The following is a 21,845-nucleotide window of genomic DNA, read 5'->3' as shown; positions in this document are numbered from 1 at the left end:
CAGCTTCAGGAATGCATACAGAAGTTGCCCGTGTCTGTGATTCTGTCTCTGCATGCAGTGGTCATTCCCCCTCCCACTCTGCAGGTTGCCTTTTCACATTGCTAAGAATTTTTATGGGTATTCCTGGTTTTGCGCACAGGAAGATTTTGTCAGTGTGTTCTGGGATCTGTGTGTGTTCACGTGAAGGTTGAGTTCTCTGGTGCCCTTGCACAAAAGGTATATAAAGCTAAATAAAAACCTTACCTTTAACGTTACAATATTAGTGTCATCTGCATGTTTGGTGTTTGATAGTCAGCAGCATCACAGAATCAATTAAGTCATTAGTTCCAGAGCAGTAATGATGGAACCAACTGTCTTAGGTCCTTAACCTCTTGGTGATCATGCAAGCTATCTGTCCCTTGTTAAATATAGAGTTATAGAGTTCTGTCAGTCTGCAGAGAAGGAACAGTCTATTACTGACTGGAAAATGAGAAACCATCAGGATCAAATCCGATATGGCTACAGCATTTCTATAAGCTGGTGGCCTTTTATCTCTGGTCCCTTTCCTGCTCCTGAATGTTGGAGGACCTGACCTCCATGTTTCAGGAAACTTTCTAGAACTTCAGAGAATAGTGGTGACAGACTAAGAATATCTTTACATCATGCTTTTTTCTTCTGGTTTTATTCTAATGGTGACATTTCTAAAGCTGATGTAAAAAACCAGTGTGTTCTAATCTGCTGCCTTGGATCCAGCTAGTGTCATGGCATCACACTCCAGGGTTTGTGATACCAGAATTGCTTCCACGGACACAAATTACAATCCCAAATATATCTATGGTCTGTGATGGATCGAACTGATTTGTATGGGAGGAGAAAAAGAATGACAGTTTTTCCTCTATAAAGGAACTTGTATGCTATGTAAATAGATACTAAAAAGCAAAGACAGGAAAAGAGTTGAGAGGAGAAACAGTATACTGATGGGTTTTAATGTGTTTATTAAAATATCAGCTCTTTAGTAGCAGAGATTAAGGGGTGATTTTTTTTTCTTAAAAAATTATGGGCAGAGTAACAAAGATCAAGAAACTTCCAAGGCACCATTTCCTTAACTTACTCTGTGATGGGATTAGCATTTCCCTATAAATATGGGAATAGTAAGCTCAGATATGAAATGTTCTTCTTGGCAGCGGAGAACTTTGTTTTACAGAGTTAACGTGTCACCAAAACATCAGTTTTTGACCACATATCAAGTGGCATCTGAAAGTGCCTTTACCTGGCTGTCCACTCGCTCTCTCATCACCAGCCTGCTCTTCTAGACGCGAACATTGGAGGACAGTATGCCTCGGCAGTTAGACACTACCTCAAGCAGTGGGCTTTCAGACACATTCACAAGACTCTCATCGTCTATCTAGCACTTCACATGTATGGGTGTGGTTTGTCAGTCTACCTGCTAAGACTGAAATAAGTGGCGATTCTCCTGGCTTTCCCAGCAATCACTGCATGTTCCCTAGAATTTTATTGGCATGAAGTCAAAACGTCTGTGCTTTGCTTTTCGGTAGGACACTGAAACTTTGTAAAGAAATTTTTAGAACAAATGCAATTATCTCCTGAACAAAGAATAACATATGGAAAAAAATTGTACCTGCATGTGAGATGCTGCTGGGGGCGGGGGTAAAGTGAAAGGTGTTTTAGGACTGTGGCCTTCCAAGTAGTTTAGAATGTTTCTGGCCTTCCCTTCTAGCCTTTTGATCTCCTTCTTGGCCTGAGTTTTCTTGAACAGATTTTGTACTCCGAGTACCCCACTCAGCATTGGATGTGGTCTGTGATGGATCAATTTTCTTTATTCTTTGTTGCAGTGCACCAAAGCCATTAGAAAGTCAGTGAAGTTTAACTTTTCTGTGCTGTTTCAGGCTTAACAGTTCTTTGCACATGAATCATTTGGTGAAGTACAGACTGGCAAGCTATGAAATCCATTGTCTATCTGTGGAAATGCAGATCTCTAGACTTCCTTGTCCTATACTACATTAGCATGGAGAATTATAATGATCATAAATCTTGTACAAGGATTACTATTACCATAAAAATGCTAGTTTGTACCACCTCAAATATGTTGAATCTCATTCAGTGCTTGAACATTAAGATGCTGCTTCTCTGCTGAGGGTGTTCTTTAAAATTGAAGCTTAATTGGAGCCTGGTTTACTTCATGAAGATAGATCTTTTGAGTATTACCCCCAGTTCTGTGTATTTTATCTACTCTGTTTCGTTTTGGAGTGATTGTGTGAACATGTTTTTTGTCTGTCTTTTCTTCCTTTGCCCTCTTCTGGGAGCTATCAGGCTTAGTCAGGTCTCTTCAGTGCTTCTTTACTGCTGTGCCTACCTAGGACAGACATTGGGATTCAAGCAACAGTAGCAAGAATGGAGGTGACCTATATTTAGCTTGTGTGTATGTGAATTCTTGCTTCTTTTCAGAGAAAGGAGAGCAAAATCTCTTCAAGCTGTTACTTTTTACCCCGTTGCTTGTGCTGAGTGTCAGCTGATACTTGTTTTTCAAAGTGATGTAAAAAATGAATGGATCAAGAGTGTCCCAATTATCCAAATCAGTAGCTGCTGTCAGATCTTTTTGTGTGGGCACTGGTTTATATTTCATAGATTAGAAATAACCAGTAATTCACCTAGTCTGACCGCTGTACATCAGTCTTACACCCTTTAAAGAACTTAAAATTTGATTTTTGGGGTTGTTTTTTTGTTTGTCTTGGGGTTTGGAGGGACTTTTTTGTTTGTTTTATAAAAGCACGTGTGATGTTTCTTTAGACAGTCTTCAGTTGTCTTGACATTACCTATTTACTTAGCATCTGACTGCTGCACCATATGCCTTTCTATTTCTATCTGTGGTTTTTGTCTTGATTATCTGGAGGTGTTAGCACATGTGGGTGAACTATTTCCCTCACAAAACCATACAAACAAAATGCCCCTAAAAAAGGACAACAGGATCTTAGCTTAAAGCAGCACACGAATGGAGGATCTAATCAGAAATTCACATCAGCTTGTTTTCTTATCCTTCTTAATTATTTTATTTTCATTTGTTTTTTAATGTTGTTCATTATTCTTCCTTCAAATACCGTATTTTTTTGGAAAGACTGGAATCTTCTCTTTTCATCTAATACTTTTTCTTTTTGATCTTCCTGTATTATCTTTCTCTTGACCTTGATGATTCATTCTTCTTCCTAAATTACTTTCTTGACTTTTTTTTCAGTGTTATCTCTGCAGTTTGTTGAAGTATAACCATACCTGCTCCTCAGAAATGATCTAATTATTATATGATGCTGCTTAATGTACTTAGAATACAGGATGCATACTTGCTGCTATTTCATAAATAAAAGAGACCACATTGTCATGTATGGAATCTGTATTTCTTACCAGTTTTGTTAGATGGAAAATAATGGATTTTTGCAAAATCAGAGGCAGGGAGGCTCTAGAAGGGAGTGCATTTGGGTTAATAATGCACTGGTTTGGTCCTTTACCATGTTGATAAAACAAGTTCCTTTTTTTGGCCATGTGTTTCTGAGGGGAAAGGAGCAGAATAAATAATTTCTATTATTAAGGAACTCAGTAAAACATATTGCTAAAACATAGGAGAGAGATAATGTAGCAGACTGAATAAAGGTGACATCTAAATTCAAAACTAAACCCTAACCTCCCTGTGAGTAAGACAGTTCATCTCTGTGTTGATGCACCATCTTCAATACTTTGGTGAGATTCTTTTTACTAAAGAAAAGAAAAAGCAAATAACCTGATTATTTTTATGTCTTAGAACTAGAATTTGAGAACACTTGCTTGTCTGATACGTTATAAATGCTAGCTTTTGAAAGCTAAGTTGTTGATACCTTGAAATCTGAGTTAATACTGCAGTTTATACTGTTGGATTTAGTGGTTAGGAGGAGAAAGGGGACAACTGCAAAGCAAATCTGTTTTATTACAGGACCTACAAGATGAAGTAAAGCGGGAGAGCAGTAATCTGCAAAAGCTGCAAGCTCAGAAACAGGAAGCGCAGGAAATCCTTAATGATCTTGATGAGCAGAAGGCCAAGTTGGAAGAGCAACTTAATGATATCAGGCAGAAGTGTGCAGAGGAGGCCCATTTGGTAAGGTCTAATGCCTAAGGCCCTTGAAACAGTAAATCCCTTGTTTTGAAGAACTTACCCTTGCAGTGTGTTACGGTTGTTAGGGAAGGAGAAAAAACTTTAACGAATAAACAGCCTGAGTGTCAAGATTTTTGTGACCAGTGGAGAATAGGAAATATGTCACTCGTTTCCATTACCTCCTAATTTAGTATCAGTGTGTCAACAAATATACTGAGATATACTTGCACACAAGGTTAAGTGCAAACAAATAATGCAAAATTATAATGCAATGTAAATGTAACTAGAAACACTAATTACTGGGACTGATTTCTTAGCGGTTAAAAAAAATTATGGTTACGTAGACTTTTTTTCTAATATAAAGCTATAGTATTTCTTCAAGGTCTAAAATGATATTTTCAGTATTAGAAATAGCTGCGTTGGTCAGTAGAACAGCTAGAATACTATGATCCTATTGAGACCAATAGGGAATTAACTTTTCATTCAGGTATAATCTATAATCTCTGCAATAGCTATGAGGTTTTTACTTTTTCTGGTCATAAATAATAGTATTTGGATGTATTTGGAAGTGTTGGGGTTTTTTACTTGGCTTTGAAATATTGTTCATGCTTTAGATTGCCATGCTGAAGGCTGAAATAACAAGCCAGGAATCAAAGATTTCAGCGTATGAAGATGAACTGACCAAAGCTCAAGAGGAGCTGAGTCGCCTGCAGCAAGAAACTGCAGAGTTAGAGCATTGCATAGAGTCGGGGAAAGCACAGCTGGGACCTCTTCAGCAACATCTGCAGGATTCACAACAGGAAATCAATTCAGTAAGGCAGTGTGAAAGACCAAAAAAAAAAAAATAATTTTTTTTTCCAGCTGGCAAACTTTAGTGTGGTTTTTCTTAAGGGGAAGGCATTGTTTTCTTTTTTCTTCACTGTTTGCTCGTGTCTTTCAGTTGCTTACACATGTGTTCTATGCAAGTAGTTGTTAGGATTCTTAGAGGCTGACTCAAGTCACTCAAGACACTTCATGATTTTTATCCAAGTTTTGTTAATAAAAAGGGATTAATTTATTATAGTTCATAAATAATTTGTCTTAGTGTAATGAATAAAAAATGGGTAATGCATGTTTAAATTCTTTTATATACAGTAGTTATTTAAGCTTTCTTCCTCAGCTGTGGCCAGGGGCATGCTCTTGCTATTCTTTAATTGATGTGATGTCAGTATAAAATTACACATTGAGGGGGAAAAGTAAGGTGAAAGTAAGAATAAATTGGATTGAGACTAGATACTGAGAAGTAGAGAGATGGATGCACTGGTTTTTAAGCACTGCGCTTTGAAGCGTCTGCTGTTATGTTAAAGGAATGCTTTTAGCTGCTATCTGTAATCAGTGATTTATAATTACTTCAGTGATGTGTTTAGCTTGCACACCCTTACCTCATTGTTCTTTGACTTGCCAGCTGTCTAATATATTAGCCAGAGTCACATTGTTACAAAGTTAAAAACAAAATGAAAAGCCTTTCTATTAACTTTGAACCCTAGATATGGCAGACTTTTGGGTTGGTCATTTCATCCAATACATGATTGTTAACAATTTTTTTTTTTTTCTTGGGACTTCTACTTCTAGTGTTCATGCAAGTACACTTTCTTCTGTTGAAGAGCCTTATAACACATTCATAATTTTAAAACTTGGCTTTGAGATTTAGGAACTGAGATGTAAACAAATATGTTCTCCAGTGTTTCATCACAGGTAGAGAGAAGGTTGTGCTATTTCAATATTAATATACTAGTATGTTAGTGGTGAACTTGTGATGAACAGATTTGAGGCTGATAATGCAAGTGGTTATGCTTGATTGTACTACAAACTTTTTTTAAAATTAGGTTTTATATTAGTACTACTGATTTTGTTGCTCTTGGTTCACAAATAATGAACAATAGGCGCTTTGGTGCTTTAGGTGAGATTATCTAATGGTTGGTCTGAGGTAAATGAAGAGACCTGGTGCTGTCTTTGCTGCCACCTGACTTGACATGTGCAAGGCAATGAGAAAACTATTAGGTGACTGACCTACCAGACGTCAGTGGTATTTAGCCAGCTAAATATCTGAACTGTGTTCATCCTTCTGCATAGTCTGCTAAATCCATTAATTCCTTCATAACTGGCAGGTTGGTTGTAAATGTTTGCTGTGAGGCACTGCATTGAGCTGAAATAATAACGTGGATGTAACTGCATAGGAGGAAATACTGTGGATTTTGTAGACTTCAAAGGTCATATGAGAGAAGATAGTGAATTTGTAATTTTCCTTCTTGGAAGATGAGAATTCTGATAAAGCACCCTTTTTTCAATGTGAGTTCAAGGCAATTGCAAATACATAATTTGGGGGGGGGGGGAAAAAGCAACCACCACCAGAAAAAAACCCAAACCACAACCAAACAAAAAACCTCTGAAAGCTTTGCAACTCCTATGAGTTTGAGTAGAAACAAAGCAACAAGTCTTGATGTTGCCAGTGATGCAGTCTGCTTGCTTGGCAAGAGCAGGTTCTCAGGTCTGTCCTTCAACGACATTACATCTCTTCTAATTCAGATTTATGCTTATGTCTCAGATTTCACCCTTTGATTGAAAGAACATGGGTTTTATTATATTTGCTTTTGAAAATAAGAATTTCAGACATGTAACTGCCATCTAAACGTTTAAGAGGAGGTGGTCATTTACTAGCTTCTGTGTGCTGTCATACTGATGCATATACATTTGTTTGTTTACAGGTGCAGACAAAACTACTTGAGCTGAAAGAATTGGAAAATAACCAATTTAGTTGGCACTCTCAGCCACATAATACACTTGTTAATGGAACTGCGGATCATTCTAGTCTTAGCAACAGCAGCAGTGAAACTGCTAACCTTAATGAGAATGCTGAAAGGGAAAGTATAGCAGAAGATGATCAAATAAACAGTGTGTCTCCAGTGAGTAGTGTTTTGCCTGCTTGATCATGATGCAATGCAGCTGTAAAGTTGGAATAAGTTAAGAATGTGTCAAGATTGATTATGTTTTTAAACACTTGCACAAGTGAAATTTCAGGGTATTATTCTGAAGGACTATGTTTCAGCAGTCTGAAAGCTGATAAGCAAAAAAGGAGGCAATTTTAGCTTGGTTGGAAAGTGGCAATAAAAATTTTTCTGTATTTGTTTCAAAAGCAAAATATAGATTGACTAGTAGAATTAACATTAAAGGAGAGCAGCTGTCTCCAGCTGGTGCAACAAGAATGGAGTAAGGAATAGTACAGAAAATCTAAAGCTGTCTTGCTTTAAATGCCCCTCCATATGTCCCAGTACATTTTTGATGGATTTTTTTTTTTAACTTTCACAGAGTTTATGGAACACTTCAGTATGTTCTATAATAAGAATGAACCTCTTGAAGTATCCCTTAGTATATTCTTTAAATTAAAATTATATTCTCTAATCTTCTATTTACTTATTACGGTGAACTGCTTTTATCCTTGTATAGGTAAGGAATAGTCCTGAAACAACAGCCTCTGTTGTGGAAGAAGAGAAAGAGACCCCAGCTGCAAGTATTACCAAAAAAGTGAGTTTGTTCAGACTTGAGAGAGGAAAAAGTAAATTTTAAAAATCCTAGTTGAACTGTTTCAGGCTTGCATCATGTCACTTGCATGGTGGTTGTAAAACAATAAAGAAATAAAATTGTCACTTCTTAGTAATTTTTATTTAGAATGTGATGCCATGAAAACATTTCATCTTGTATAGTAGGCAGGTTGTTGTTGAGAAATATTCTGGATCTCCACTGATAAATTATGTAGAATTCTAGGTGTCTCTTTTTCTCAGCTTTAAGAAACTACTAAATGGTAACACAAGAAAACATAAGTGTTTTCCATCCTGCGTGTCTTAAAAATTTAAAAGCTTTCTCTACTACTTTTGCATTGCCCAGGAAGATCCATTTGATGCTGAATCTCATCCATTGCCTGATTTAGTTTCCGAAGCCAGCCTAGAGTTCTTCCAGTCTGACCCTTTTGTTGGCAGTAAGTAAACTTTTTTCTCTAAGTGCAGATGTGCAGAAACAGGTCTTGTATGAAGACATCTCAGACTAATCTTCACCTTGGAACTGGTCTTTATAGAATAACTGTGAAAGTGAGCGACAGGAGGTTGGAGCCAATAGCATTACAAAAATAGAAATGATAGAAAAGAGAGTTCCAGGGTTCTCCTGTTTCTCCTTCCTTCATCTGGGCTTGAAGTGAAGTGCACCTTTCCCTTACTGCTTTTCCCCAGTACTTCTCCCACCCCCCTAACACTGAGGTTGCATTTTTGGTCTTAAGGATGTGGGCATACTTGTGGTACATGTGGTGTCACTAATCTAATTTGCAGCACAGATCCACAAACAGATCAACTGAGGGTTCAGCGAGCTGTGGTGTGGGGAGGGTGTGGGTGGTTGAGAATGAATGGCTGTGGCCTACTTATGGGGAGTTAGGCACTCAGAAAAGGGTAATGTGGAACTGCACCACCTGTTCGTCTTGTGGAAGTGCTATGCTTTATTTTAGGAACTTGTCACTTATGAATGCTGTTGCTCCGATTTTATTTTTTCCTTTTATGTTGGAAGAAGTGATCTGTCTATATGGAGCCACTTAGAGAAGGGGAGTTAATGTGGATTAACTGCTGAAGCAGATGTCTTCAGCCACATTAATGTGATGTTACATGCTTTCAGAGTCAACATGATCTGATCAATTGCTTTGAAAGGAAAATAAGCTAAATTTGTTTAAGATCACATGCCTTCTGAAAGAATGGCAGTGCAGACTTAATACTTTTAATGAATAAATTAAACTAATTTAAAACAGCTTGAATGTTTCTGTGTAGATATTGCTTGCTTTTTGTTTATATTGAAGTAGTCCTACTTACAGCACATGACAAGGCCTTTCTTTCAGAGGAGAAAGGTATGTCTGTTAGTAGCCAACCTTTTGGGCTTTGTGTGTTCACTGTGTTCCAGGGGTAGATACCTACAGCTAAGAGACGGTACATCTACGTCTCTTAGATGTGGCTGAGGGAGTACAACCATGCATCCAGTACAGAAATGAACACTTAAGAGCTACTATCCATGGAGTCTGTAAGAATTAATCAAAACTGGGACTAAGCTTCTATCAGTGTTTAGCCTGGATTACTGTGGTGGGAAATACCACGTAATGTGGGTGTTTACAGACAATAGCCCACAGAAATGCATCTTTGAGATGGCAGGTTTTGTGTGTGTTTCATGCTGGTAATGAGCTACTTGATTAATATTTGCTTCATGTAATGCTAGCTCTTGTCATTCCACTGAAAATAGTGAAATTATTCCTCTGAGAGTTCTTTAAATTCTATGTACAGAAGTGAGTTGGATATCCAAAAAGACTTCAACTGAGTACATGCTTCTTTTTTTTTGTCTAAAACAGGTGATCCCTTCAAAGATGACCCTTTTGGGAAAATTGGTAAGTAACTTCTAATGTGTTTGTTCTTCTAAATGATTCCTACTAGAAGAGTACGTGGGAAAAAGTATCGACGGTTTCAGTGCAAAAAAAGGTGGCAATGACCCAAAAAGTCATAGATAGAGAGGATAGGTAGATATATGGCAGTGGCAGCTGGCCACTTGTGTTAAAGGTTTTCAGAGAAGCCCACTGCCTGTGAACTTCTCTCTTGCTGTTGGAATTATCCTTAGTTGGGGCTCAAGTATGTGAAGGTGGTGAACAGAAGGCCCCAAACTCCTGCTGTCTGTTTTGTATGCAAAGAAGTAGGACTGTACTCTTTTAAAGGCTCCTTAACTTGCCAACTTTGTCTAGAACTAAATACTGAAGAAGGTGGGAAGTGTCTATTAAGACTGGCTATATAGGCAATGTCATTGCATTATTTGCTTGGTGCTGAATGGAGTGACTGGTGACAAAAAAGCAAAATGGCCAGCAGGAAAGCTCTAGCAAAATAGCATGCACAAGGTGCTAAATAAAAAAAAAAAAAAAATTAATTGTATTTGGGGCGTGAAGGAGAGGAGGGTAGGAAAGTTCTGAGAAACACTAGGTTTTGTAAAACGCTTGATTGTCAGGGGGCTTGGTTAAAGAACCTAGATGCTCAGATGATTCTGGAACTGAACCACTGGCACTGTGCAGAATTTTTCATGATATGCAGAAAATGTTGGCCTGTCTAGTGTTTTGAATCACAGAATACAAATTATTCTGAGATTAATTTCATACTTCAAAGATCCTTCGTCTTAAATGTGTCACCTTGCAGTATGAAAAAAGCATTATAACATTCAGGTTTTTAAAATATCAAGCTAAGTAAAGCTAGCAGAAATGTTAATGAGATGTTTACCTTTTAGATCCCTTTGGTGGTGATCCCTTCAAAGGCTCAGATCCTTTTGCAGCTGACTCTTTTTTCAAACAGTCCTCCACTGATCCTTTTGTGACTGCTGGCACTGATCCATTTAGTGCTGCAGACAACAGTAATAATATCACAGTAAGTTTAATAGCATATCTTTTATTTCTTTCTGTATATGATTTGGACATACACGTTGTATATTTGAACATGCCTTGAAATGCTGATATTCAGTAATCGCATAGATAAAAAGTTACCTCTTACCCCATGGCTCTGTCTTGTCTTTTTTTTGTGTGTCCTATTTTCTAGAAATAGTCACAGATGAAATAGAAGTAAAAATACAAACATTTTTTAAAATGTTTCAGTGTGGAGTTTCACTGCTCCACAGATAAGAACATTTGAAAATAATAAACTAAGCTCTGATCTGCATAATGTGCACACCATGTGGAGGGGCAAGGACACCACTGTTAGGTGCAGCGATTTCTCACGATCTTGGCTGTTTTGGGTTCACCTCAGGTACACTCTACAGCCACTTAACTTTCTAATCCTAATCTACATTTAAGTTTAACTTTTATATATGTATACGTATATTTTATAAACAAAATTGGAAGTGAGGCATGAACAGAAGCAGCACTGAGAAGGAAAGAAGATGGCAAAAGGAAGTAGACAAACTTATGACATGAAAAATTTCAGGTTCCTACTTCATTTGTCTGTCATCCCTAAATATTACCTTGTCATCAAGTTCTGTCGTACATCGGAGGAGGTTTAATACCCAACTCTTACCTTATTATAGGCTTGAGACTAATCAATAACTGCTCGGCTATAATGTGAACAGCATATTGTACTTCTAAACTAAAATAAATCGTGATTGTGTTCTTGGAATGAGGAATCATTTATGCTGAAAAAACAAATTTCCCTCCAAAGGAATTTTTTTTATTTTAGACAGAGATATCGAAGAAGAATGACCCTTTTGCTCCTGGTGGAACAACCGTTACTTCATCAAATGATCTAGGTAAAAGTAGATTATACACATCAGACTTCTTGGGTTTTATTTTTATTTCCTTTTGCTTTTTTTTTTTTCCCCCTGATGTTTTAACTGAATTTGTGATGGAACATTTGAGGGATTTCCTACATTTTCAGAATTTTCCTATAAAGTACGACATAAGGTGCAAGTTTGCAGGGGGTTATTTTTATAAAACAAAACTGTCTCATTATCTTTAGTGCATATCACTGAAGACTGATTCCTCAAAAAAGTTCCTCTGCCTTACCTAAAACAGGTGAAATATCCTGATCTAAGTGCTTGGACTATTTGAATGGTTTGTACTGCTACCCATTAGGGTTTTTTTTAGAGATTTCATATCACTTTCTAAGTAACATACAAGATGGCTTTGTACTATTGAGATGTGGGATAGAGTAACTACTTCATCAATAATTTTTACTGTTAAAGTTTGCTCCTTTTGTCTTGCTATGACCCACCCTCACCTGAGGGCCGACGATATTTTAGGGAAGATTCTAATCTCTGTCTTCCGAATTTGGCACTGACAAGTGGTAATCTAAAACATGAATCCACCTGCAATTTTGTATTGTAAACCTGTTCATGGAAAAAATGCTGTTTTCTAGAGATGCTGAAGTGAGTATTGGCAAAGACAGTGCACGTCTTGCATTATAGTAGAATAGCAGTTTTTACATATTTTGAGGCACATAAGAATGAAAGGGTACTGTTGAATTAGATTGAGATGTTAGGAGGTTTAGATACTTTATTCCGCAAGTGGGCCTACAGTCAGAAGTGAGTTACTGTTCATGGTCTTTTATATATATACACACACACACATATATATGTTTGTTTATGTATGTTTATGGTTGTATGCACACAAAGAGTACCTAGATGTATCTCAACAGAACATCCAGTAGTATGGTTATTTGATACTTTCACTGGAATTGAACTTTTTTAATGTAGAACACCAGAATACCAGTATTTCTTTTGAATTATTCCCTGTTCAGGAGAATTGTTATTCTTAATTTGTAGTTGATACTTAAGAGTTTTTGTAAAAGCTACTTAAAGTGCCCACCTCATAAAACATTTCACTTCAATTAGTCTATGCTGCAAAATATGTAACAGTTGCTTTTATTATTGTGAGATTCTTTTTAATCTCTTTAGTTTTTAACTTTTAATCACATTCTGTTTGCTTGATTTCTGTGTATTTAGCTGCAGACCCTTTTGCCTCTCTGTTTGGAAATGAATCCTTTGGAAGTGGCTTTGCTGACTTCAGCACGCTGTCAAAGGTAATATGAAGCTACCGCCACTCATAGAAAATGCATGAAACTCTGCAGTGACAAGATACAGCTGACTCTCTCTACCGACAGTTTTATTAGTTTTGACACTTGACTTTTGACACTTTTTCTTGAAAAAGAGATCTCTGTAGTAAATTGTCCTGCAATTCCGTTGTGAAGAATGTAATGTGATCTTTGTGGCTTTATAAGTACTTTCTGTATATTTGAAGTGATACTATAATTTTTTTTTTCTATTATTTTCTGAGTTTAACAGGGAAGGTATTACTTTTGCATGTATAACTCTACTCAACTTTATATTGCTGTACACACTAACAATTCCTCATTTTTCTCTATTTTCAATCTCCTGGAGTATGTGGATAATATGTTGAAAACCAAACACAAGCATTTTAATTTTGTGTCAGTCCAAACTTTCAGTTCTAAATAGATGCTGCATTATTGAAAAGAAGGGAAAGTATTAGTAGAATTGCACTGAAAATTTGTATGTTGCTGTTCTCTTTGTTGAAGGCCAACAATGAGGATCCTTTTAGCTCCTCCACATCAGGTTCTGTCAACAATGTGATCATAACTAAAAACTTGTTTGAGGAATCACCAGCTAAAAATGAGGATGTTCCTCCTGCACTTCCCCCTAAAACAGGAACTCCTACAAGGCCCTGTCCACCACCACCTGGTAAGAGCTGATACTGAGATGTTGTTAACAATGAGCTTCTTCAATACTGGCATTGGGACAAGAATTACGAGGGGATGGTGAAGTGTCCGAATTTAGAATGAATTAGCAAGATGTGAAACGAGTCTGTTCCTGATCTGTTGGTGGTTTCCTCAGAGTTAAATTCTGCATGGCGTTTGGGATCATAGTTTGTTTTTTGAAAAGAGAAAGGATTTAGAAAACAGGAAAAAATAGATTTATTACAAGTACCTGCAAGAACATAGCACGGCTGCAAATTAAATGGTTACTAATGTGATACATTGTGAATCTTGCATTAAACTATGCTTAAAGTGAGAATTCAGTGTGTTTTATCCATTGCAAAACTTCTGGTTTTAATGCAGAATGAATTAAATAAGGTTAAATGACTGTCTTGGGTTTTCAGATTAACTTTTTCCAGGTGGCCTTCCCAGACGTCTGTAGCGGTAAACCTAGCCAATGTCATAGCGATAAACCCAGTTTTCCTGTGCTGTTTTCTGTTCAGTGATAGCGGAGTCCTCTGGTCTACGCCATGACACAAACCACTCTACTTTCCAGAAAAGGCCATGATTATCAAAGATAACAACAGCCTCTTGTGGTTGCAACAAGCCCGTGTTACAACAGACTCCTCGCTCTCAAATTTTTTTGCATAGATTGGAAAATATATTACTACTATTCCTTTTTAAGTTTCTGTCCTTTTTTTCATTTTCTTTAAAAACTTCTGCATCATTTTTTCACTATTACACTATATGATTGAATCTTAAGGTGTTTGGGAAAACTGTAGCATGAAACTTAAACATGCATTCATCTTTTTCCTCAAAAGAAGGGGAACATGGCAAATGTCAGAGTATTAATACTAAAGTTGACACTCATCTGTTTAATTTCTGATGTTGATGTGAGATCTGGCATGCTTACGCCGCGCAAGTAATCAGTTTCATTGTAAAAAACATTAAAACAGCTGACATGACAAGTGATAATTTGATTGTTTGATAGTGTTTCCTCTTACGGTGGTCCTTACTTAAAACAAGAAAAAGGATTTCTGACTTCATAGTATGGGAGTGGCTATGACGTGTACAGATCCGCTTTTAGAATGCAAGCATCTAGTGGCGGAACAGCAGCATCCTTATCAACACAGGACTAGAAAAGAAGTGCCCTGTTTTGATTTCCACGTGTTACAAATGATGCTGTGGTTATCTTGATAACCATTCCCAATAAATTATTTTCCTACTGGAAATAAAAAATGGAAATGCTTAAGTGTATTTGTTTTTAATTATTCCCTTGGTCTGATTCAAAACAAGGGAATGCTTTTTCAAAGAAATACCCCAAAATTTTTGTCTTAACTCATCACGCTGCTGGACAGTGTGCAGCAAAGCTGTTTGCTTGCCTCTGAAATCGGTTGCATTTCTAGATACTGATTAGTACCCTCATGTCATCATTTTTTGGGCAGATTGGGAGATTGTATACTTCATATTCTTATACTTACTAATTCTTCCCATGTAGAAATAAAATTCCCTAAATGCCATTTGGAGCTGCTTCTCCCACATTATTCAAGAAATAAAAGTGTGTTTTTTTGCCAGTAATAGAACGTCATCAGTGAGTGAGAGCAAGGTTATCTGACAAGTGTCTAAATAAATTGTACATTCCCGAGGGGGTATTCTCTAAATCATTGCCAAATTAGAATCTCTTCTGGTCTATGAAATAATTTTTAGACTAACTTGCCACACTGATATGCAAAATAATAAGCACTTCCGTTCAATTCTGCAGTTTTAATCTAAAATGGCAACAGAAGCAAGTTTTAAAATATGACCAATGTCAAACCACTTGCAAAACCCACTAGTTGAATTCAAGAAACTGCAGAGAGACCTTTTTTGTCAGCAGTAACATATGGAGAGAATGGCAGGATGAAATTCAGCTCCCCTATTCTTGGAAGTATTTGGGTTAATGTCTTCAAAGATGTTGAAAGCTGTCTGGGATTAAGCTGAAGAAAGAACAATATAAGTGGGGGCTTGTGCCTGACTTTGTATCTGCAGCTACTTAGACAAGGGTGAACAAAATAGTTAAGCCTGTGATTGCTTGTTACCATACTCCTTCATTCTATTAGTTTAAATAACTACAGAAATTCCATATTAGCATAATGAGAGGACGTGGTGTTTTGAAGACTTACAAATATATTTCTGGTCTCTGAATGAAATAGTGTTACCTTAATCCAAACTAATAATAAAAGAGCCTTGCTGGAATTACCATGGACAGTTGGTAAGCAGAAGGAAAAAAAATACCGTGCTGATAGAATAGGGGCTCAAAACTGTTAGAAATTCTCTTCCCAAAACAGTTAATGATTCAAGAACACAGTTATGTACTAATTAACATGCCTGTGTTCCTGATTATCTGATTATCCTTTACGAAACTATGGACCATACCCTCATTTTTTAAATTGGCAACCCTGCCTCTGAAGTCATTGCAACTCCACTAGTTTACTAGAAGAGGTTGCATTCCAAGTAGCTTTTGAATTTGTTTTTTACTATTTTTGGCATGTTATTACCTGCTATCTTAAATTCATTTTAAATTCATTTTAATCTAAGGGAAAAGACCTATCAATCAAATAGACTCTTCAGATTCCTTTAAACCGAGCGATCCATTTCAGCCTTTCCCCACCCCAGACATTCCCAAAGAACAAGAAGCAGATCTATTCTGTGATCCATTTGCTCCCACCAGCATCAGTAAAGAGGCTGACCCCAACAATTTTGCAAACTTCAGTACTGTGAGTAAACACTTTTTACATTTGTTTCAGTATAATGACAGCTTTGAATTGTTCACACTGAAGTCTCCAGTCTAATTCAAAAGATTAAAACATATCCCATGCACAAAAGGGATATGGCTTCCAGTTAAGACACTATTTACATCTAGTTTACAGCTGAGGCTGTCCTAAAACAAAATACTGCAAAACGTTGTAGTTAATGTTTAAATTGCATTGCTTTTGTGAGTTTTTTCATGAAGGCCTCCTAGCTTTTAGAGAATAGGACTTCTTAAATATCTTAAATATTACAGGGATTATCCATTTTAGCAGAGCATGCAGGAGCTTTAAATTACCTATCTATAACAAGCACACTGTTAACTATCCAATTAAAAATAAATCAAAAGGTGTGCTTTTAATTTAGCTGTCACTGAACCATTTGGTCATAATTTCAATGTACTGAAATACTGATAAACAGCCTCATAATGGTGTATGTTAATGAAACACAATTCGGTGAGTTTTTAATGGCTAGTAAATTCCAGACTTACGTACAATGAAGTAAAAAGTAGTAAGTGTCTCTTTATAACCAGAATCCATTTCATAGAAGTCGTGGTGTCCAAGCAGTAGAAGCAAATCTAAAGGTTTGTGCATGCCTATATATATTTTTTTCTTTTGAGCTTTTGCAAATAGGAGTTTTGAAAGGCATCATCTCACTTTCAAGCTTCGATAACTGTTAAATGCAATTTGCATTTACAGTATCTTGATCATACTGCTTTTTTTTTATTTTCAGGCCTAATAAACTTTGTGCTTGATTGAAGTAAACTGAGGATTGCCAGGCTCTCAAAATTGACTTGCACTGGTTGATGTGTCTTGTAGCATGATAATTTCTGAAATGCTGTTATTGATCACTGTATTAGAGGGACTGAGAAGCTAGTTTGCAGGATAGAATGTGAAATGTGGAGGAGAAAGCAAAAATGTTCATTATCTTTATGAAGGAAAAAGTGTACTTTTCCAGCTGCAATTACTGAAAATACTAAGTGAACTCAAGCTTTTCTACATTTATTTCCCAAAGCAGAAACTAGCTAGAGTATATTATGAAAACTGTTTCAGACTTAACATTGGGACCTTCATGAAGACATGGGCTTCACCTACCTCTTAGCTTTTCTGCATGCTGACTAGACACAAACTTCTGCATAATCTTTTGTATTTTATTTAAGATAATACCCTTAACTGTGTCTGATTTATAATGATTATAACACAGAAATTTTAGTTCACATTCTGTTTACATCAATATACATGGAAAGCATCTGTTCTTTTTTTTTTTCCTCTTGTATCACACTGACCTTTCTCTATATCACTACTAGGCTTCTAACTGTATGGTCACCTTATTATTTTGCTGCTGCTTGGCAGAAGTATTTTTTATCTGCACAATTAAAAACAGTCATTCTACAGCTAATTTTTGCAGTCATTGTCACATGGGAAAATCATCCCTAATGAAAGTAGGGTAAATCAGGATGTCCCGCAGTGTGGACAGGGGCGTATTTTGCAAAATATTCTCCTGATTTATTCAAAGTTTTTCTTAAGAAACTGGTTTTTATCCACAATAGTTTGAATTTAAATTATAGCACTTTGCTCAGTAATGTTTTTGAAACTTTAATACTGAATTTTGAAACATGGCATATTTCATAAAAATACATCAGTTGAATGGCTTCAATGCAGTTCTTAATAGTTAAACCTTAGGCTAAGATGATCATAATAGTGCATTAAAAGTAAAACGCTAGTAATATTTGAAGAGTATATACAGTATTTTGAAAAACTGTAGTTGTCCCTTAAACTAAGTACTTGGACAGTATTAGTTATCATTGTATGATTAATCTGGTTTATTTTGTCTTTTAAAAATGCAGTATTCTACTGAGGAAGACATGATTGAATGGGCTAAGAGGGAAAGTGAGAGAGAAGAGAAAGAAAGATTGGCAAGACTAAAACAGCAAGAGCAAGAAGACTTGGAACTCGCTATTGCACTCAGTAAATCGGAAATATCAGAAGCATGAAGTTTAGAATAAGATTTTTGTCTTATGTCAACTGTTTTGTCCCTTTTCCTGAATACCTAACCTATTTAAATGTTAATCGGAAAATACATATATACAAGAAACTATGAAAGGTTTTTAATTTCTGAAAGTGGTGTGAATGTTTCTGCTAAATTCAATCCTTTTGGTTATTGTTTGAAAAAACTGTTAAATTTAGCATTCAGTTTCTCTCAAGTTTTCAGGAGAACGAAGTACTTTTCCCAGCTGTAAGCAAATCAGTTTAAAATGCAGGTAGTGAGATTGTAGTCTGACTGTAATCTGTCAGCAGTTGGTAATTGAGCATAAAGCGAACATAGCAATTATTCTGCCATGGCTGACTGTCTCCCATCAAGCAGTTAGTCATTTGAAACCTTTTATCCTTCTGAAAGACTTTAGTAATGCCAGAGTTGTGGAGTGCTTTTTTTTATACGTATGCATATAGATTTTTCTCTTCATTGAAGGGTCTACATTTGGGTTTGAAATAACAATCTCTGTGAAGTCTAAGTCAGAAAGACTGTGTCTTTCTGAAGCCTTTAATGCTTTTCTTGCAAAGTCATAGGTTTTAAGACAGACCTGTTATTTTGTTTTGTAAAGCAATTAAGTTGAAGATTCATGTGCATTTGCTGTTGGCCAACATGACTGTCAAATTACGAGACCCCACTGCTATTTGAGCCACTTTTGCCTGTGAAGTAGGCAGCTGAACTGGCAAATTAGTAAGTTCAATTTGAAATAGGATTGAGAATACAAATAAAAAAACAGGTAGTCTGAATTTTTTTTTTTTAACCACAGTTGTTTTCTGTATATGTAATTTATTGAATGCCAACTGATAGTTGCACCTTAAACTGAATGATTTCTTTATGGTCACTGAGTCAGAGTAGGATGGATAGAATGTTAATGAAAATAACTTAATGAAAATAACTTATTGTTCATTTTGAAAGAAGATCATTCTGCAGAATCAGTTTCATTAAATAATTCCAAAAAGAATAATCTTTTGCCCTATCTAAGAAAAATGGGTGGCAGCAGCATAAAGAGATTTTTTTTTTTCCTTGCACTTTTAACCTGTGGTATTTCTGTTGAGGAAATTGAAGTGTTTCAACACACAGCACTGAGCGGGGGGAAGGGGAGAACTCAGCCATGCTTCAGTATATTTAAGCTCTTCCTATTACCTATCAGTGCTGCTGTTGCATGAGTTTGAGAGTGTTTCCAATTTTTCCAGAAAAATGGGTAACCTGACTGGGATGTTTTTTCTTTTGCACTGGGAAATGAGCATTTAAACACCTGCTCAAAAAAAGTAACTTAAAATTTTGCAAGTATTGAATAATTATAACTTATCTATACATCTTTGTAATGAGTGTACACTAATCTTGCAAATCATATGCTTAACTGGGTTACATAGTTTCTTATCTTTTGTTAAAAATGTATACTCAGTGGACCAACACAATATTATATGTATATATTATATATATATTCCTGCTTTCCTTTATGGAATTTAAAGTTTTGAGTCATTTGATGTTACATTTCATGTTACTGACTCTGACTATAGTACTTTTACTCAGACTACCAACAAACCACTGCTGTGAGCTAAATGGCATTACTTTATGAAGTTTTAACTGTTTTTTTAAAAAAAAACACTTGTTCAGGTGGGATTAGCCTCTATTTATAGACTACCCTTTTGTTTAAAAATTCTAACAATAGCCTGTAATTATGAAGAAATAAAGTTTAAGTACGTAAGTATGAACTGTTTGCCTAATTTCTTTAAAAGGGTGCTGTGAGCCGTAAAAGCAACACGTAAATGTAATGCAAACAATATAAAGTGTTCTGATTTGTGGTCTGATGGGAGTGGATTAATTTTCAGAGAAAGAAGTTGCCTGAATTTTGAGGTTAGCTGAAGTGCACACTAATCCCAGCTGTCACTTGCTTCATTAGGAGTTGTGGCAGCTTTAGAGAAAATTCAGGCTACTCCTGCCCGAATATTTTTGCCTGTACAAGGGTTGCAGAGCCCAAATGTTTAGATACTTAAGATTTATGTGTGAAGATATGTAAGCATCCTCTACTGGCTGCTGTCAACATACAGGGCTTAAGAGATCTTTAGTTTGACCCAGCATATATGGCTCTTCTAAATATGTCTGCCAGCATAATGTCTCTTCCATGTCAAGGCGTAGACTGCTTGGTCAGAGGTTTAGGGGTTCCAGCAACCATTTACATGTGGTTTTGATCCTTTTGTTATAGTAGTGCTAGGTTTTAATATACTCATCTAAGCGGACCCAAATATCTTTGCTTATTTTCTTTTAATGAGACATCAGTTGGATTAGGCAACATAATATCTTCATTAATTTTATCAGGTTCACACACATTGCAGCTATCTGAAACCTTTTGCAGACTGTCCCTTCCCCCCCCCCCCCCCCCCCCAAGTCCCCTGTCAGGTTTCCATCTTGGGCACACTTTGCCTCTGTGCTGTTTTCAGCTTTCTCTCCCCTCCAGATTGTGTGCAGTCCATTTAACTCTTTATCATGAAATTGAAGATGGTTGCTAATGATCTTGAGTAATTTAATATCCTCTTCTGTCTTTCTCTAACTTCCTATACTATGAAGTTCTAACTGTCACGTAAAAGTTGCTATTGCATTCACAGGATATTGCACTCAAAAGATTGAAGATATTATCTAATGTCTAGCAGATGAATTGGCCACTTGACAGTTACATTTCCAATACAAGTTATCTGCAGCAACTTAACTAGAAACTACATTGGAAGAATGTACTGAGGATTGATGTTAAGTCTGTTATGTTGCTGTGAAGTATTGACAAGGAATGAAATGGCAATAAAGGGGCTTAATGAAGGAACTGATAAGTCCTTCCGGGTTGACTTTTAAGTGGAAGTTCTCTAGAAAGTTGTCTGCTTCTGCCCAGTGGCCTTTAAGCCAGGAGACTTGATGTGACAGAGAATAGTAACTCATCTGCTTAATACTTAAAAACTGTTGTATTAGACCTCAGTATTGGACTTACCGGTTTCTTTGGTTTGTGTGGACTTCTTGCCATCCTTTGCAACCTGATGCACCCACTGTGTGTCGCCTCTTCACAGAAATGGCATCCAGCTGTCAGAACCATGTTACCTAGTGTTGTTTCCCCACTAAATTCTTAACATAGCTACTTAAATCTAAATTGATTGTTTCAGAATTTGAATATTTGGCAAAGTTATAATTTTAGTATTCGACTGTTTTAGTCATGCTTCAGCCCAAATCTTCAAAATGGTTGTGTGCATGGATGTGCGACCTCATGTTTTTGCAATACTGATGGAATGGTACTTTAGATGATAATGTTTTTAGATAATATAGAGCATACAGGTTTAATTTATAAAAGGACAGAAATGGAAAAGTCATGTATCTATTGAACACATTGACAACTGAAGTCATACATCTTCTCTTTATAGAATTCCGTATCATGTCAGTGAATACACTTACATTTAATTCCATTGTGAGTGACATGAAGGTTGCCTTTCAGTTGTATCCACTTTTTTTTATCATAAGAGGGAAGAGGATTTGTTTGCCTTGTGCGATTATAAAACACAAGAAAATGTCAAGTTAAAGGCAGATAGTCAACAATTTATACTGGAAGCAGACAGACAGTAATTTTCCCAAATTGAAGATCT

At 36.4% G+C, this 21,845-nt stretch overlaps 1 protein-coding gene across 1 annotated transcript in view; it reads left to right on the top strand.

Moving 5' to 3' along the window:
- EPS15 (epidermal growth factor receptor pathway substrate 15) overlaps positions 1 to 19,938 on the top strand; it is a 21,229-nt gene extending 1,291 nt beyond the window's left edge. The window contains exons 2-13 of the mRNA XM_010291685.1: positions 3,956 to 4,117; positions 4,729 to 4,926; positions 6,859 to 7,056; positions 7,598 to 7,675; positions 8,036 to 8,126; positions 9,525 to 9,560; positions 10,439 to 10,575; positions 11,377 to 11,446; positions 12,641 to 12,717; positions 13,231 to 13,393; positions 15,985 to 16,163; positions 18,041 to 19,938. Of these exons, the coding sequence (XP_010289987.1) occupies positions 3,956 to 4,117; positions 4,729 to 4,926; positions 6,859 to 7,056; positions 7,598 to 7,675; positions 8,036 to 8,126; positions 9,525 to 9,560; positions 10,439 to 10,575; positions 11,377 to 11,446; positions 12,641 to 12,717; positions 13,231 to 13,393; positions 15,985 to 16,163; positions 18,041 to 18,187 (1,536 nt within the window). The 3' untranslated portion in view covers positions 18,188 to 19,938. The remainder of the gene's footprint in view (positions 1 to 3,955; positions 4,118 to 4,728; positions 4,927 to 6,858; positions 7,057 to 7,597; positions 7,676 to 8,035; positions 8,127 to 9,524; positions 9,561 to 10,438; positions 10,576 to 11,376; positions 11,447 to 12,640; positions 12,718 to 13,230; positions 13,394 to 15,984; positions 16,164 to 18,040) is intronic.
- The last annotated feature ends 1,907 nt before the right edge of the window (positions 19,939 to 21,845 follow it).

This window comes from Phaethon lepturus, unplaced genomic scaffold (assembly GCF_000687285.1).
Source record: "Phaethon lepturus isolate BGI_N335 unplaced genomic scaffold, ASM68728v1 scaffold8867, whole genome shotgun sequence".
NCBI lineage: Eukaryota > Metazoa > Chordata > Aves > Phaethontiformes > Phaethontidae > Phaethon > Phaethon lepturus.
This window is presented reverse-complemented; position numbering and strand designations above follow the sequence as displayed.